The sequence below is a fragment of the Morone saxatilis genome, unplaced genomic scaffold (assembly GCF_004916995.1).
Source record: "Morone saxatilis isolate NCDOM2014 unplaced genomic scaffold, NCSU_SB_2.0 Contig0, whole genome shotgun sequence".
In the NCBI taxonomy this organism is placed as follows: Eukaryota; Metazoa; Chordata; class Actinopteri; family Moronidae; genus Morone; species Morone saxatilis.
In genome coordinates, this window is record NW_023339650.1 from 4,637,942 (window position 1) to 4,657,548 (window position 19,607).

The 19,607-nt window shown below is 40.2% G+C and overlaps 1 protein-coding gene across 1 annotated transcript in view; it reads right to left on the minus strand.

Moving 5' to 3' along the window:
• Window positions 1–19,607, minus strand: part of LOC118321211 (partitioning defective 3 homolog) — a gene marked incomplete in the record, with an annotated part of 316,585 nt that overhangs the window by 182,018 nt on the left and 114,960 nt on the right. Inside the window, 2 exon segments of the mRNA XM_035652443.1 lie at window positions 11,614–11,751; window positions 14,985–15,169. Coding sequence (XP_035508336.1) covers window positions 11,614–11,751; window positions 14,985–15,169 — 323 coding nt within the window.

The window sequence follows — 19,607 nt, forward strand, 5'->3', positions numbered from 1 at the left end:
AAACTATTCTTTTGTACTTTCACCTGCCTTGCAAGATAATAACAGCATAACCTTTAAGAAATATAAATGTGACTCTATGTTACCTGCGACTGATTATCTACTGCATCTAAAGCAGAAGTCTTAAGCCTGAATTATACTGTCCACGAGGACAATAGCATCTGCTTAGGTTCATGTGATGTAAATTTTGTCATCAGAGGGTGCTCGCATACTCCTTGCAGATGTCTGCATACTGGCCTTTTTTTATGACTCGGGAACCTGTCCTCCAAATGGACTCCATGAAGTTGTATAAACAGTAGTGCCAAGCAGAGGTGACGTCCGCAGCAGTCCGTGTCCCCTTTAGTAGATTCATATTTACAATGTACTGAAGTTAATTAGAACCAATGGCTGCTTGAACCCCCCCAATCATACATATTTTTTATCTTATTTATTTATTATATTATTCTATTCACTTACTTACAGGAATCACTTTTCCAAAGCGACATGTAATCAATGACAAGGTAGATAATGTTTAAAGACAATTTGACAAAACATTTGATTGTGATGGACACATACAGGTATTGCAGGGATTGTTAGAGAAAGTTTTACTGGGTAACATCTTTATCATGATGTGGCAGCACAACCTTTACAATTACATTCTGCTGCCACATATGTCTCTCTATATATCCTTTATAAGTTGCTGTAAGCTTTTCTCTGTCAAATTTTGATATAAACCTGGATTGAAACCAACACAAGTGTCCAAATACCTCTCAAAGTGGCTGGCTACCATGGCTACATCTGTACGGGAGGAATAGCAGTGGACAGATTCGCTCACTGACACCTCTCTCCTCTTCAACCCTCAATCTTTAGATGCTTTTTTATTCCTCCATCTCCTTGGCTCTGAAATGACACTGTCTCATTCCTTGCCATTTGCATCCAACTGTGACCGCTTTTGTTCTCCGCACCGATGCAAATGAAACCGGTCTTTTCGGCCGAGATGGCGAGGCGGTCCCGTCTCACGTTTCTCTGTGGCCCTGAGATGTGGATGTTTACTGTCGGCCAGGGCCTTATTACATTCCTTCAGCAACTTAAAAGCATTGGCCCCTTAATGGGACCTATAAAACTGTGAGAAAAGCCTATTGTGACAATGGGCCTCATTGTGTCAGAGTAGACTCATTTGGCACTCTGTGGAGAGTGGAAATGTGTGGCATATTAAAAAAAAAAGCAGCCACAGAAAGAGAGGGTGAGAAAGTAGAAAGAAATCAAATAAATAGGAGTGAATGACTTCGCACTGTGGGAAATACGGCACTGTCAATCACCAAAGTCCATCTAGTGCTTAAAAGAGCTTAGGCGTAGCTGTTGCAGACTATACTTTCATTAGCCTCTATATGTTTATTTTGTCTCTTGTCCTTTGAGTTGGAGTCAGGTTTTGGCACTGATGGTTTTTGAATGATCATTAAAGGAAAACTTCTTTTTGTCCTGGCTGCCAACCAGAGGGGGCTTGGATGTAATTAACTTCACAGCAGCGACACCTTGCCTGAATATTGGCCTTGCTCCTCCTACAAAAGACACAGCACAGAAAAATTCCATCTGAAGAAATTGTGTTTAGAGTGTGCATATTCTTCTCCTCATCCTCTTTGCTTTGTTCTCTGCTGCCCACACTGGCCCCGTTTTATTCCCTGAAGTCATTATTGTCTTCGGCTAAGGTGCCCCTGCTCCCTGTGATTTGTGGGTAATGAGCTGGCACCCCCCTGCCCGTGTTCAATTATTCTCATTGAGAAAGTGATTTCTCACTCCGCGGAGCAAATCGGAGAAGGCGAAAGCGTGAACTCTAATCAAGAATTAACATGTTCACAACCAGCAGTGCGGAGAGGGATAGCCACCCTGATACTGTAGAGGTGGTGTAGGTGTGGACAGAAATAAGTGGAAAGAGGGTCGAAGGACAGACGAGTGACAGCCACTGGGGTAAACAGATTTATAATCTGTTCCGTTGAAAAACGTGTTTTTTGTACATCCACTCGTCTTTGGTGTTTTAAAGTAAGGGAAAAAAAAAAGGAACTGAACAAAACTTGTCAAAAAAAGGTGATGTGTTTACAACTGAAGCGTAGACAGCCTTGCTGAAGGGCTGTTCGCAGTGATGGGGTGAATGTGCAAGAGGAACGGCATCCGAGCAGTAATTAACCACGGAGAGAGGGAGCAAAAAGAGGGGGAAATGACAAGACGAGTGCAAACTTTGGAGAGAAAAACAGAGATGAGGAGGAGAGCACATGTAGTTCAGTGACTACTAATGACCTGACAGGAGGAACAGAGGGGGAGAGAGAAAGACAGCTTTAGCATGACAAGGAAGGACACTGACATGAACATTTATGTTTGAAACTACATATGTCCCTTTATGCAAATAAATCAAGATGATAGTTTATTAACTACTGAATTTAATGATGACAAAGTGTTAACTGTTGACTTGTATTGAAGCTATACTGCATTAATCACTTCTCTCACTTTTATTGCTCTTTACGCGCATTTCCCAGATGCTTTTCCACTCTGACAACAATAACATTCTGAAGCAAAAAGTAACATTTTTTAATTCTCAGGGGGATGTTTTTGCATATAAGTAGTCAAAATTGAAAGATGGCACAAAAAGCTCTGGGGAGCTTAAAAAAAAAAAAGATCGCATCAGCCTTCTGAAGCCCGAATCAGTCAAACTCTAATCTGAACTGTCTCGTCACACGCACATCCTCACACAGCCTGCAGAGCGAGACAGGTTAAACATTTTCAGGCTACAGCACCGCAGATAGAGAAGGGTGTTGGCAACTTCCAAAAAATGTCTGCCGCCTCCTCTCCTGTTCAGACGAGATAACAGGAGAGACATGATTTGCACAATTCTCAATAAAGTAAGAAAGGCAAGAAATTGAAGAAGAGCACGAATAAACAAGAGATATCTTGTTTAGAGGGGAAAGAAAAGGCCAACGTGGCATGAAACTTTGTCATGGAACAACAGTGAATGACAGATTTTTTGTTGTTCCTCTTCTTTCCATAGAGTCTGATTATCAATTCTGAGTGGAGCGACATTTTCTGCTTTGTCTCTCTCCCAGTCCCCCGCTGACGGCCTTTTCACACACTGTCCTTGGGAACTACATTTGTCTGCTGTGTTATGTGCTTGGGATTAAGTTGTGAAAGTTGTTCTGAATTGTAAAGCACTTATTTCTATCATTCTCATTCTCTGTCTGTCCCTGTGTGTCTATGTTGTGTGTGTGTGAAGGTGAGAGGGGAGCCATCCTGAATGCTAATAGAGAGCCGAGTGAGAAGAGCTTATGGGCAGAAAAGCTGGCGGACGATTAACTCTCCTGGTCTCAATAGAAATCGCGCACACACAGACCCACACCCATGCACACACACTCACACACACACTAAGGCTCATGGTGATTATCACTGCAGTTTATTTCTAACAAAGATGTTAAGTTAATAATGAGATGTTAAATAGCATTATTTTTTATAATTGCTAATTTTTCCCTGCTGTAGAATGAATCAACTAAATGACACTACCAACTGTGTGTGTTACCTGCTCATCCTCTTAACATAAAGACTTATTTAATGACAGAATTACACTAAATCTGTATTGCATTATGTTGTTGCAGGCTGTCTGCAGGATTCTATACACAGCTGGTGGCAAAAACAAGTGAAAATTAATAAGCAAAGTTATCAAACTTAAACTTTGCTATAAATCTGATTTTGCTCTAAAAAATGTACTTTGGGCGTGTTTTTGCACCCCCAAAACAATGGGAAGAGTTATAATATTGATACTTTGATACATCATTGTGGGCAAGTTGCCTTGTAGAGGCCTTTAAAAGTGTTGCACCACAATGAATAAAACATGAAAAAAAGACAAACACAATGGAGGTCTGGAGGATAAAGTATTCTAATAAGTTCTTACCAGTTTTTAACTGGTTATGAAACAGTCTCAATGCCTCTATATGACCTCCATAAACAAACAAGCACATCAGGGTCGAATCAAGCAAAAATTATGCTTTAAGTAAAAGTAGCAATATCACACTGTAGAAAATGCTTCATTACAAATAAAGTCCTCTATTTGAAATAAGAAAAAGTAAAAAGAAAAGAAGACTTAGAATTAGAAGTAGCATTTACAAATGTGCTGAAGTTAAAGTACTTAATAATAAAATGGTCCTTCTGAGTGATTAACTATATCATTGGATTTGTTGTAACTGGCTGACGTAGAGCTTTTCAGCTACTTTATATTGTTGGGTGGTTTAATCTTCAAAAGGTCCATTGTGTAACAAGGGTAATAGAAGTGCAAAGTAGCATTAATGAAAAATACTGTACAAACACCTCAACCTTTTACAGTAAAGTAATTAACATCCCACCAATGGAAGGGACAGTTAAGACTGACTCGATCAAGGTTGAATACAAAATTGTAGTGTAGTGGGCAAAGTGACATTCTCACATTGAGTTCACTCACCAACAATAGGTTGGCTCAATCAACAAGCACAAGTCAGTACAATGCTAAAGCTAGCCAAGCCCACTTAAAGGTGAAAAGAGGAGGTGACCAGTGCTAAATGAGCCTTAAAAAGCAGTGCAGGCCTTGAGAGAAATGGCAAAAAATAAACCTGCTCTGGTCTGTCAGGGGTCATGGCGTTCCGGCAGGGGTTCAGCGGCGATGGCTAATTAAGAGAGGAGAGGCCATTGTGGCTCTTGGGGATCCATTGTTCTCACTCAGGTCCTAGGCTGGACTGGAGCGTCTCTGGTGAGCTGCCATTTACACAGCACTCACAGAGGAAGAAAAAATGGCTCCATTATAGCTTGTGTAATTTATTATCAGATTCAGTCTTAAATTCAGTCTTTTCTAAAGGTAATTAGAGGTGAGATCATTCAACTGACTGGACAATGAACCGTCAAAAGTCACAATAGGTCAGGTTAGTGGTATTAGCTAATCACAAAAAGGACGCTTGACTTTGTGATTGACATTAGAACTTTTGAAATTAATTCAATCCCATGACAGATTTCCTGCTCGTTTTTAAGAAAAATAAACACACTAGGTAGTAGATTAAATTAATTGTTTAAGTCAACATTTTTTGCAGCAGTATAGAGAGAGCAGGAAAGAGAAAAGGCGTCTGCAAGGAGCCTACAACAGCACCCTCTGATGACAAAATTTAAATCACATGGACCATAGCAGACGCTATTGTGCTCGAGCACATGAAAAGTATAATTCAGGCTTAAGACTTCTGCTTTAGATGCAGTAGATAATCAGTCACAGGTAACATAGAGTCACATTTATATTTCTTAAAGGTTATGCTGTTATTATCTTGCAAGGCAGGTGAAAGTACAAAAGAATAGTTTGAGATGTTTTCTGAGAAGAAGCACTGACATCCCAGATTTTGCATCGCACTCTTATTATACTATTTGGTCAGAAACCCAAACCTGAATACAAGGATGAGGATAAAGTAAGAGAAAGAGAAACATAGAAATGGTAAGAAGGATACAAACAGAAATAATAATTAATAGTGAAAAGAGGAATAATAACAGAAAGAAAGTGTTTTTTTTTAGGGTACTGCTGTGTGCCTGGAGTCAATGTTGAATACACAGCAGCACCTACTGGCCAGGCCCACTGGACAGAAATTAGAAAAGACATGGTGAGTAGATCTTGTATGTGTGCATACACTGAATTGTTCTTCTATAAACAAAACATGCACAGGGTCTCTCATCTACTCTGCAACTTCTTTGGAGCTGGCTGACCTTCCTGTGTGTGTTTCAGGGAGAATTAAGAGGCAAGTCCTGGATAAGTGCAAGGTCCTCTCCGCAGACACAGTACACCACAGTGGGACTGACTGCACTGCTCTGGAATGCGGGTTGCTGTTTTTCTGCACACAACAAAACCCCTTGACCTGCTCTTCATCAAACATCGGCCAAGATTTATTTGAACCCGATGCACACACATATACACATACGAACACTGTATCCATCAGATAGCACTGGAGAGGAGGGACACAGGGACAGGGGATAGGTGAGGTTGGAGAGAAGAGCTCACCTGTTCAGAGAGACGGGTAAAGAGTCTGTGTCAGTCAGGCAGGGTTTGGAGGTTATTGCTGTGTTGTCTCTCCATGCTCAACTGCTCTAACATTGCCCGCAGCTCGCCTCGGGGTCTGCAGACTGTGTGGGCTCTACCAACATGCTAGTCAGGACAGTAGGCTAAGTTCACTCACCAACAACAGCACAGAGAATGAAATGCTAACTTTCGTGTAGAATTGACTCGCCCAAGGGTTTTATTGTCATATTTTATTTCATTTATTTTGTTGTTTTTCCACTTCAGAACATATTCTGATTCTGTTTGCCACTGCATTCATTATAGTTTTAATGAAAGAAGTGAACATGAAGTTATAGTTGGGAAGTTTATCAGCATAAAACAAAGCTGACTTGCATTTACAGGGTATTGTTTTGTTATGATAGTTCTGTCCGGTAACTCTTCGGAAATTTGGAAAACTCTGGCAATAATAATGTTGATTGGGGATCGAAAGGTGACAGCTTTCCAATTTTGAGTTAAACTGAAACTCTACCCATAAAGTAGATCTCTGGAAAATCCTATAACCAACATACTGGAATGACTCTTTAAAGCCAGTCAGAATTCTGCAAAAGATTTGCAAATAATTCATTCATATTCATATATTCATTCACTGGGCTTCATTTTCTATAGTCATTAATTGTGTAAAAGTAAAGTGCTGCACTGTGCGAAGAACAGTAAAACAACAAACAAACTGTTGGCTTCTAACTGAAGTGAGAGGCAGAAAAAAAAGGGAGAAAAAAAACATTTTGTTGACAAATCAGTTCACAAATACCAATCTGTGTTTGTTTGGCGAGAAATCTTTGATGTGAGAATAGAAAAGGAAAGGAGGGAGTTCACACCGCTCCTTGCTCTCTTCCGGCTTGAAGTTTGAACGGACTCATCTCCTTTCAATGTGCTGGCTCGATGATTTCACTGGGCACCTCGCCGCTTTGGTTTCCTTTAAAACTCGCCAGACAAGGTGTCTCATTTAGACAACAAAGAGAGAGAGGCACTCCGACAGTTGGAGGCTTGATCAAAGATGTCTGATCAGAGCTGTTTCCACTCAGACATGTTTTTGACTCGGTTATGTAACGCTTTAGTTTTCTTTCTGTCTCTGTAAATCTCTCTCTCTTTCAATTTGTTATGTGCACAACTGTTTGAAACAGCATTTTGAACAAACAGCCGTATACTGAAAGCCAACAAGTACCAAATCAATGAATTCATTCAGACAATTTTAAGATAGCGCTTTGTTTTGCTTGTTCTGTTCTTAATATAACACATAATAATCAGAATTTATAATAAAATATCTCTCTGTCTATCACTGTCGCTGAAACCCTTTTGGGTACACTTCAAACATCTCTGTCTCCCTCCAAGTGAGCCATTTTGATTGGGTTAAATCCCTCAATGATTGACAGCTGCTGTCAGTTCTGCCTCTGGTACAGCTCATGATAATGGCCTCCGGTCCCTCATCAAGGCAACAAAATAATACAGTGGAGAGGCACTCAGCCAGATCCAAATGTGGGTGCATGTCTATGTCTATGTGTCTGTGTGTGTCTGTGTGTGTGTGTGTGTGTGTGTGTGTGTGTGTGATGCTGGGCGGGAAGGCCCATTAGCATTCATCAGTGGGATAATAGGCCAGCGTTAATGTCAGCTGTTTATATAAAGAATAACTCATAAAGCCCTGGCGTATATGGGCTGATAGAGCATGCCTCTCTCCACGCCACATTTGGCAGGGTGTGTGTGCAAGGGTGGATGGGTGGTAAGGGATTGTAGCTCCCAAAATCTCAGAAGGAACTGTTTGACACTAAAGTGAATTTATTGACTGTTAGATAAACATAAGACAAGGAAGGAAGACATAACTAGAGGGGCGAGACAGCCTTGTGATCAGTGCTGAAAATTTGCACAAAAGCAGTGAAAAGCAGAAAAACAAAATTCACTGCATTTTAAAAAGACACCAAACTCATCATTAAATTCATGAAATTCACTTGATTTATTATAGATTCCAGGTTTTAGGGGGAAGTAACTTAACAACACTGCCCTGTTTTGGAAGAGAATTCTGTATGCAAATATATTCTCGTTATACGATCTAAAATAAAATTCTGACAGAACCACTCTTGCATCTACATTTCCTCCTCTGCAGCCCAGCTTTAAGTTTCCTCTGCGACTAACACATCTGGGTTCTGGCGGTGACGACAGAATCGCAGATTGTACAGTTAATTGTGTCGTCGTCCAAGTTCCCTGGAACCTCTTTGGTATTTTAAGCGTAGAAGTCAATGTGTCGTTTTAGTCGACCTGACTTCACATACCTAATTTATAGCAGGGGCTGGGAGGCCTGCTTAAATATAAATGGTGAAGTGAAGCACTTTAAGAGTGTACCAAATAGTGGCAAGCACAACGGAGCTGCTTCACATACATCAGCCACCAAAGGAAAAGATTTGAAAGAATGTGTGTGCATAAAGTTAAGAAAGGATGACGCAAACGCCCACACACATATACGTACACAAAGTAAAGAGTTGTTTCAGAGAACAGACAGAAATGAGTGTGATGGCCTTTCTTAGTTTTCTTTGTTTTCTCTTTTATCTTTACTCATAAAGCAGAACAATAAAGTACAGCAGATAAATAATCCATGATAAACAAACAACTGCTAATTAGTGTGATTTTCCTAAAACCTTGGCGTGTATGTGTGTGTGTACACTCATTATCTCCACCAGCGTTTTAGCACTGATCACAATTCTTTTTAATTAACCCACGCTGTGTATTTTTATCTTGCAATTCAATGCTGCTGTGCTGCACGCCCATCAAACAGACAAAGAAGACAAAATATCAAACAGTCATGTGTGGGAGGGAAAGGCGGCGATCAAGACTGAGATACAGTGAGTCAAGGAAAGAAACAACTGGGCCACAAGGTGCCTCTTTGAAATCTACACTGTGTCACCTCTAATGAGTGGATTTGTGTTCTGTGAATCATCTTAGTCATACAGCTGTCAGATTACAGGTAGCAGGTAGCACCATGAATTAACCACTGGATGTTTAAACTCGTGCTGTGGCAATCCTGCTGTTATTCATTAAATGTTTACATACTGATGTTTGTACGACTCCCGCTCTGAAATAATAATCTCATATTTTATGAGATATTTGTTTATGAGTATCAACCTGGACAGTAATCTTGGATTTGGGGTTTCTGTGATTTTTTATTTTTGAAATAATTCATGTCAATGTTTGTGTCTTCTTAAAGCTACTTAAATCTTTCCGCTGCAGCTAGTTCAACAATTACTAATCATGAATATTAAAATTACAGTTTTGATAAAACTGATAGTTACAATCAAATAAAATGAGCAAAATGTTGAGGCAGACAGGGCCTCATCAAGCAGCATGAGGCTACAGGTATGTTTACAAAGCTACATTTTTAAATTATTTTAAACTTCAACTGAACAATTACAGATTTATCATTTTTCTTTATTATTACATTATAATTATACTTATAAACACATCAAACAATCTGTTATTTCAGTTTATACAATGCTGATGTTTGTGAGCTGATGTTTTATATGATTGTAAATTCTATATCTTTGGGTTGTGAACATCATAGTGGATTGTGAAATTGTGATGTACATTTTTTTGTGTTTCTTAGACCAATCAATGAATCAAAAAAATACTCAACTATAAAGACATTGAGAGTGCCCACCTTTGCCAAGGCCAACCGTCCAGTCATCTAGAACACGCAAATCTAAATACCCTTCACCTTAATCTTGACAGGTTAGCACATGCTTGACAAAATTTGTCAATTTTGCCATTTTAATGGGCCCTTCCTTGGTCCATGCTACACCCACCCCATCGAGTGTCATGGAAATTGGGCCAGTAATTCTTTTAAAATTCTTAACGATAATGGAGTATGTATTAGTACAGTTTGTTTTTATAAGGAGCTGTCAAACAAATGTAGTGAAGTAAAAAATACAATATTTCCCCCTGAATTGTAGTGGAGTAGAAGTATAATGTTGTAGTGGAGTACAAGTATAATGTAGCATGAAATGAAACTACTCAAGTAAAGTGGTATTTAAAAATTGTACTTGTACAGTACAGAGTAAATGTGCTGTTCATTTGCATATTAAGATTATCATTATTATTATATATTTATTTGTGTCAGATGTGGATCAGATGTCATTATCCAGATATAGCTCACGTGTGAATAGTGTATATGGGACCCAGATGAAAGGTAGGACAAGGTGAGACAGCCCTAAAAAAGTTTGGAGACATCCTATTAGAGCAATACTGCAATAGCTTCAGATGCAAAAACACACACTGTACTAAAATAGCTCCTTTTTTCATTCTTATTTCATTTCTCCTGACAGACTTTCTGGACAGAAACAAATACTGTAAGAAAACACTTAAGACTTAAAATACTTCCTCAAAGTACGATAGCCTCTATAACAATAATACACAACCCTGGCCAGGTTGATTTTCAATGAGACAGAAAGATAGGCAGGCGGAGCACCGAGAAACCCAACAGTCAAGACATTCAGGTGAGGCTCCTGGCAAGCTGAATGCTGAATGGAATACAACACAAAGACATTTGTGAAATAACCTAAAAGCAATGTGTTTGGCAAGATGTCAATCAAATGTTTTTTTATTCTGACTCTTTCATCATACCCACAATTACTTGTGTATTCACTTTACTCTATTCTTCTTTCCATATCTCAGTGTTTCACACCCTTTCTTTGCTATTTCTCATTCTTTAACATGAAGGAGGGATCGATTAAACACATCCTTCATAGGTCAAAGCAGGTAGCTAGGTAGCAGGTAGTGACGGGCAGAGACTGGCAGACAAACAGGGAGAAGTCCTCTTCACAAGGAGCTCAGTGCGTCCGACACCTCCCAAGGTCATGTCTGCTCTCCCCGCAGAGAGCCTCTGTCACTCTTAATAACTTTTAAAGGGAACATTTTTTCTCTCCTCTGACAGGCTGAGGAGTAGAGGGACCAGTTGCAGAGTGAGACAATCACAAAGTGCCGACAGAGCGAGGAGGTGTGAAGTGAGGAGACGAGCCTGCAATGACTAACAGTGTACGCTGTTACTTCATGAAAAGTATTGCTACATAGAATTATGAAGTCTGATGTCAGTCACTGTTTCTGTTTCAAGTTAGCTTGGGCAGTGACCACACACTCTGTAATCACTACTCTGTTATCTGTCACTGCTGTTCTTACCATTGCTGTAACACTATGGCAGGATATGATGGATTATGACATGGTGCAGCATAGTGTGAAACATATAGACATGGATCAGGCACAAACTCTACTCACTACTCATGCTACTTTAAGGTGCTCTGGATTAATGTCTCAACCAAATGGCATATGTTACATGTTACTGTCACTGAGATGGATGTATTATTAGGGCAACAGGGCTGCCAAGTGGGTATGTAAACTATTCTTGTACGCAGATAATAATACTTGCCAGAAATAGTGTGGCATTATCAATAGGGATGCACCGATCCATTTTTTCAGACCCCAACTCTCCATTACAGAGTAGCAAACTAATCTCAGTGTTCTTTTTCTTTTCTTTTTCTTTCTTTATATCAAATTCAACTCCATACCTGTTCTTGCCGGTCAAGCCATCGGTCCACCATTGGATGGTTGGCGCTGAGCGAAGATCGAGTCATCTCTCTCTGGAACTGAGTGGTCCAGCCACTTGCATCACGAGGAAGACTCCGATAGGCATGCCCTCCTCTACCCTGCAAAGGAACAGAAGTGGTGTAAAGATTAACATCACTGCATGACACAGAAGCTACTATCAGAAGAAGAGGTTTACTTACACTGATCATACCACTGCTGCCGCAAAGAAATGAGTAGGAGCAAAATCAGCTATCTAAAATCCTTCATCAACAAACAATTTCAAAGACTGATCCATCCTTCATATTTTTGGCGTTTAAATGGGCAGTCTTGTGGTTTGGTGCTATCTATAGCAGCTAGATGACAGACATTTTGTGATGGAAGTTGGTTAGTTTATCTTGGACTTGTACCACACACCAATACTGAGTTCTTCATTCAAGTCTCACTCCATTCCACCCTCACCCCTAACCCTTCCCCACATCTAAACCTGAGCTGCTAATAAGAGGTCTCTTATAATAAGACAGCCACAGCTGAGCTTTTCCATTACACAAAAAGCACCCTCTGAAATGCTCCTGCCAAGGTAATGTCAAACACCAGCAGACTTATTATAATAGCCAGGAGCACAAACATGTACACAAGCACACTAGATTACATTCCAGACATGGTAGCCTTGGCACTGTAATCCTGGCGATTGAAGGTCATGGTGGCTGAAGCTATTTGAATGAAAATGAAAGCAAATGTATATTACTAATCACAGAGGAGACAATGATTTACAAAGACAGAAAAACCGAATGAGAATGATTTAAGGTCTGATGAGTTACCAACGTGCTGCTAAAGAGCAAAACAGACAGAAACAAAAGTTTGGATTTCTTTAATGAGACATCACACAACAAAATAACACAGACAAAAGTTAAAAAAGAAAAAAATCCCAAGAGACTGAGGGGAAGAATAACAGGCAGTCGAAAAGGTGAAAAAAGGCAAAAGAAAACACGTTATGTTCTGTGAGTAATAGAATAACAGCAAACAATGCAAAAAAAACAGAGCAGAGCAGGAGAGAGAGTCCTATCCCCTGCCAGCTATAATAAGCCATATGTGCATTTGAATGTGGCGTGACGGGGCCTAAGGAAGCACTGCAGACAGGACTGTAAAACTCAGCCGGACACATGGGCTCTACTGAGACGGCTGCTGATAGCCATCGTGGCCTCTGTCCGCGCCATGCAACACGGCGCGACAATGGACCTCTCTCCACAAACTTTTACGACACATCAGGTCATAAAATGCAGAGTAACCCAGATATCAGAGAGGTAGCAGTAAATCAGCAGGCCCATATCCGCGGCCTGATTCCTTTAGTTGACTGTGCTAAGCGTGGAGAACCCAGAGTATGAGGTATTGTAAAGTCATTGGTAGACGTGATGAGTTTACAGTGCTAGCTGATGACTGAGGACTCCCGTTGCCTTATATTGTGGAGACTTAGCAGAACTGAGCCTTAGTCAGCCATAACTGGACTCACAGGGAATTGAACAGAACATGGCTGACTGCAGTATATAAAGGAAATTATCCCAGACAGTGGGCTTGCATCCATATGCTCTTTTGGCAATGCTAATCACTGATGTATGGCTCCCTCTGAGAACAATGTTTGCTCCAAGACATAAATATATCAAAGTCAATGCTGACTAATACATTCAACATCTGTTGTTGACTGCATAAAAATAGACTTTATCTTGGACTGACAAGGAATATATGACAGATGGATGTATGAAAAAGAGAGATTGCGGATTATGTAGGTTAAAACTCCCTTTTTATTGAAAAATTTAATGGCCCTGTCAAAAACTGGACGAGCTGGAAAAAAAACATGACAGCCTCCCAATGTTAGCTCATTTTCCAACCAGTCGCCAGTGACAGGAAGATGACTTAAATGGATCTAATTCATGTAACTGATCACCTGCCACAGATGGGAGTCAAGAACTAAATGGGACACATAAAAACTGCATTCAGTCAGGTTTTATTTGCAAAATCTGTACAATGTGCTAAATTTATTTTAGCTATAATGTGAATACCATTTCTGTTGTCGCATTCACTCTGATATCAACCAAACATTATTAAGGATGTTTAAATGTATGCAACTCTGTTAAAGCTGTTGTAATCCATTCAAAGAGGGAATCAGTGTTTTTGTTGTTTATGATATACTATAGTGCAATCATTGTCAATGATTTAAACATAAATGTTTTATGTTAATTCTGAAACCCAAACCCTACTTTACCCACAGAGCAAAGCAGCATTAATAACCTGTAGAGCGGACACACAAGTCGATGCCACAGGGCAGAGCAAAAGGACCAAATTGTAGAATTTGACCTACTGAAACTCCAGTTCTGTTGCTTTTATATTTTTCACACTTAAACAAACATTTTAACATATTCATGTAACATGGGCCAGAAAAGAAGTCATCCTGCCATCACCTCAAACTTTTTTCCTCCGCCCCCCTGGGCTTGGGGGTGTGCTGTTACACTGTTGAGGCTCTGACAACTAAAGTGTCCTTAAATAGGATTATCAGACACAGCTTCCAGACACACTAATCACATGGAGGTTTGCCGTGTCACGTTCCAAGCACTCAATCATCTCCCTTTTTTTAACCTCCCTGTTTCATTGGAAACATATCTCTGTCTCAGCAAGAAGTAAAGGTCTGTCAGCACCACGTGGGGGCAGCCATTTTGAGAAGTTAATTGGCTTCCCTTCTCATTTGAAAGCCACAGGGAGGATGTACCTGAGCTACGTTTTTTTTAAGATTTATAATCAGTGGCTTAAAAAGCCCCAGAACAGGTGAATCTGAACAAAGGGAAAGTGTTTAAGAATCTCTGCTCGTCTTTTTGGAAGACAAGAAGGGGTGTTATCAGAGGGAACTAGTTTCAGATAAAGACTATGCCACTGCTGGATATCTGCAAGCAGGGCAGCACAGGTTTCATATCTCACGGTTATTTCTTTGATTTGGGGTGCAGAGGAGAGAAGGAATGAAAATGAGGGAAGAAAGAAGTAAAGGAAGTTAAACAGAGAGACTGCTGGAGGTTGAAAGATTTCATAGCACATATCTCTGACATTATAATTGATGCAGCTCCAGTACATCTGCAGCACTGCAGAAAATAACTTCTGGGCAAGATGCGTTTTGAATCAGTACTTGACAGTGGTGTAATACAGGATTAATGCAATGCTGACCTTTTTTTAAGTTCTGTTTTTTTAGTCATTTTAGATGCACATAAACATTTATGAGAGGAAAGGTTTATCATAGTCTTTGTGAGGTATTCCTCTTGATAGCAGTAAAAAGTCAGGGTTAACACAAAAGTTACCAAAGTATCACTGTTACCTTTCGTTCCAGGCTGCCGGTGCCTGCACTTGTATTTGGTTTATGGTTGTGCTTTTGAAAGCCAGCAGTTGTGGACCAGCGAGTTGGATTCTTTCTGGACGGTTCCTCTGGACCCACCAGGACTTCGCCCGGAGGAAGGCCGGCCAGGGAGGGATCACTGCTGCGACGGACATGGAGAGGCATATCTGTGGACGGGAAAGTGGAGTGAACAGAGGGTGGAAAGAAAAGAATAAGAAGGCAAAAGGGTGAAAAAACAGGGGACACAGCAGGTTACAGCAACATCAAACTTGCTGTTTTATCCACATATTGAGATGATCACTTTCTCCCTCAGTGTTTTAACAGTGGCACGTTTCTGGGGCCACTGTGCTGACTGCACTGCACATGAGCTGAATCATGGGATAGTGTTTTTTTTCATAAAGTCTATTGAGCCCAAAAGGAAACATTGTACAACTCAACTGTGAGAGGTTTGGCTTGGCTTGAGCTCTGCTACAGTGAAAGAAATATACTGTAAGTATACTTTTAGCTGGAAAATTACCCAGGCAGCTATAAAAAACTTAAATATGAGAAAAAAAATAATGTAAGTAAAAAATGATCCAACCCCTTGGTCAGACTAGCCACCCTAAAATAACAATTACTATCATAATTGCGGCAAAACTGCTCATATATCATGATTTGACTAGCAAGATAAAGGTCATTCTTACACACTGCAATCTGATACTGGAAAGTGTCCCGGGATTGAAACCAAAATTACCCCAGCCATCAAACACATACAAAAAACTGCACAGGAAACACTGGCCCATGTTACAGCTGCCACATTGACCAATCTACAGCTAAAACTTGGTATAAAGTTCTCATATTTGATCAGAGGTGCCAGAACAACTAAAGGGAATGAAGCTGCTCCACACTTCACACTCCAGTTAAAACATTCAGTGAGAAATCCTACTGATGTCTGTTACACAGGGAAGGCGGTAAGTATATCCGTGAGCTGTGGTGTGAATCATCTGGATTTTCCCAAAAGGCCATATGGATTTGTTTATGACGTTCTAGCAGCCTGCGTGTTACACCCATAATTATGCAAATAGTTGGGTAACCACCTGTCATCCATCGGCGGATCATTTCAGCGAGCATATGCCGGTGCTAAGCTTCCATCTGATACACCAGAGACATGTCTTAGTGGTGAAAGCGACGCATTTTAATCACGGCTTACGCTGTGCCGCAACTCGTGCGTATTTAATACTGTGACAAGACTGGGGAGTTTTGAATGCTACTGCAAGTGTTTCTTGTGACCGCCTGCAGGGAAGCAGGCTCGGAGACAGCAATAATTATTTGACTGAATCCCAAAAATAAAGGGGAGGTAAACATGTGTTTGCTGGTGCCTTTATCCTCCAGACAGAGAAACCACACTCTTGCTTTCCATATTCTGTCAAACATTAATCTTTTCAAGAAGCGTCTCTCTTGACCTCAGTGGCTCACATCCCTTCTCCCATGTCCTTCACCTGTACTTGCCTCTAATATGCTCACATCATAAAACATCCCGTCTACCTCTCTGCTTCCTTACAATTTATTTCAATCCTACTCTCACTATTTAATCCTCCCCTACCTGATTCTATGGTCTCCCGATTATGGTCAGGGCTCTATGGCACTGAACTATCGTTTTCATCATTAACCCTTTGCTTGCAAGGTTGTTGGTCTATGTAGGAATTGGGGTTTATTCTTACTCACTCACTGAAAATCCCCAACCTGTAATCTGTGATTGCTGGAATTTTCAAGGTTTATTTTTCTTTAGTTTGAACTACGACATTAAGGGCTATACACATAAACCTGACTTGTAGCAGTCTTCATAGTTTAGGTTCCACAGTGCTTCCAATTAAAATAAAGGTGGCTGTATATGTTTTGAAGACTCAACCAATATCAAAATTCCTGTCCTGGTGATAGCAACTATCTTCACTTATTGCTGTCTATTGTCTATTTTGTTGTTTTTATAGGGATGCCTCATCTTTTACTGCAAACCAGAATCTACCCTTGGGTACAAACATTGTAACCTTGACCTTTAGTCCTTCAAAATAAACAACAAAATACATTGTTAGTCCATGGCCTCTGGAGCAACACATGAAAGCATCAGCACCATCAGCAGGACATCACTTATTTGTATCTGCGCCTTCCAAAACTGGCAGTTTCAGGGATAGGGTTGGGCCCAGAACAGCACTCAGCAATCCAGTCAGGACATTACAGCAGGCCAGCTTTCTGCATGACAGAACCTTACACGGATGTCCTCTGGTCAGTCAACATATTTTACAGTAGTTTAATGTTGAATACCACATTTGCTGTATAGTGTAAATTCAAATACTGCTGGACATAAATTTACATTTACTAGGTTTGACAATGTTGCAGTCTTACTTCCAAAGCTCCCAGTATGGTTGATGTCAGTGCAGAAACATTTGCACCATTATCCTTTTTTAGTCAAAAAGATCTGTTGCCACAGTATGTCCCACAGCACAGCCCCTTCTTTCCACTATGAACAGGGGACTTCATATGCAAATTACTATATGATGACATCTGGAAACTTCAGGGAACTTTCTCAGCAAGTAACTTGAGTTAATAAAACTCTATTTCTCATGAGGGGAATCCTTGCTGCAAGTCAGGTTCTCAAGCAGTAGCAGGTAGCTTGTAAAACCACACTTTCAAAGTAGCTTTCCTAACACTTTAACGGTAAAAGTTTGATCTTCACCCTTACCCAACCACTCTGCTGACATAGACATGTCAACAAAACTCACCAGCAGCTTTTAATATATTCTCTCCTCTGTTACAAATGTGTTTCATTTATTTTGACCGTTGTCTGTAGGCTTCCTCAGAGGAGGTTGGGAATTGAGTAAAAAAACCACAGCTAGCAGCCCATGGCCAGTCATTGTGCGTTTACTCTTAAATTAGGTTGAAGATTCAATAATGGCATTTAATAGACTTTGCCCCTCTTGGTAACGGCTGGTTCATGTCCAGTTCAGGGCTTTAATGGCATTCACCTCAGACAGCGGGGGTAATTAATGTCAAGTATTATCCTACATGACAAAAATACAGAAAGACAGGGAGTGAGAGTGAGAGCTACAGAGATGGGGGGGGGGGGTTTAGAGGGAAAACAGGGATTAAAGTATGGGATTAAAAAATACAGATGCTTGGAGATTTTAAATCTGAAACTTCCCATTTTTTTTTTTATTTAAGACCTTTAAATAAGGATTTGCTTTTTATGTATCTGTGTGTGTGGACAGGGAATTACAAGACAGTTGATGTTGATTAAAAGCCTTGGTGTATTTCCCAGAATACCTCAAGGCTCAGCTCTTACTAGACATTTATCAGGGTCTTTTGAAACCATGACAACATTGATCATGCTTTCTGCAACATGACTCTTTCCAGATGCTAACAAACTAAAATGTCCATTATTAATCATTTATTTGTATAATTTGGAAACCATGCATACACAAGATTCATACCAAATAACTGAATTTAATTTAAATGCTGTAGATAAAGACAGCTGGCAGAGCCTGCAGCTGATTTTGAGAATTGCATACATGATATGATCTAGAACATGTGATTTAATATTAAATTTGTATTACACTAGATTAGGTCAATCTGTGTGCCAATGAGTGTTGCTGATCATGCTTTATCTTCCAGTTTACATAACCTCCCAGATTTAGATATGCATGAGTGAAATATATAAAGGACTGACTTTGTGTCAGCAAGTCTTTCGACTCTCTTTGTACTGTGAATTTATGCTTACGCATCAGCTAATGATGTCTGGCTGTTTTACGATGCTACTGGCATCTAAACACAGACAGGTATAGCATATTCCCATTTAGTGAGGCTTCTCTTTTAAAAAGCTGATTCATCATGGTTACAAATCCTTACAGATTAACATATGATAAATAAGAGAGCTGGTCGGTGTGTGCTTGTTTATTTGTACTCTGTTTGGAAGGTCACAATATGAAAATTCTCTCCCCTCCCCGTTCTCCCTGACCAATTTTCCTCTACTTAATTTGTGATGGGATTATCCCGGCAGTCCGAAGGGTTTGGTTGGTCCCACGTTTAATAACCAGCGCCGTCACTTCAGACCGAGCCAGCCATCGATCCAGGCTGAAGAGGGAGCGAGACCACTGGGGGGAGGGTGGCTAATAAAACGAGACCCTAATCCAGCCCCTGTAGTGAGGGATTATGGCCAGGGCACAGGGTCATAGAGATGCACACACCACAATTCACCACAGGGAGAGGTCAGACTCTCCAGGGGCTATTACCTCGTATTGCTTTGTCCTTTATTTATCTTTCACACTCACCTTGTTTGGAGGAGAAATATATTAGCTTGTATGAATCACCATGGATAAAAGTTTATACACAGCACAAAAGTCAATATTAAAGTCATTTAGTATTAGATTGAAGAATCTTGTATGTGCACATACTGATTTTTACTATTTTTATGGCTAGAGGAACCTGCAGCACAGTTTGAAATGGGAGGTAATACATTTTTAGTAGGGGTGGTGGGACTAGGGTTACAACCAACAGTATGTGTGTAACACTGGCAAAAATCACTGATATGAGCCATCATGAAAATAAAGCCATAAATGACAACTATGCAGGACT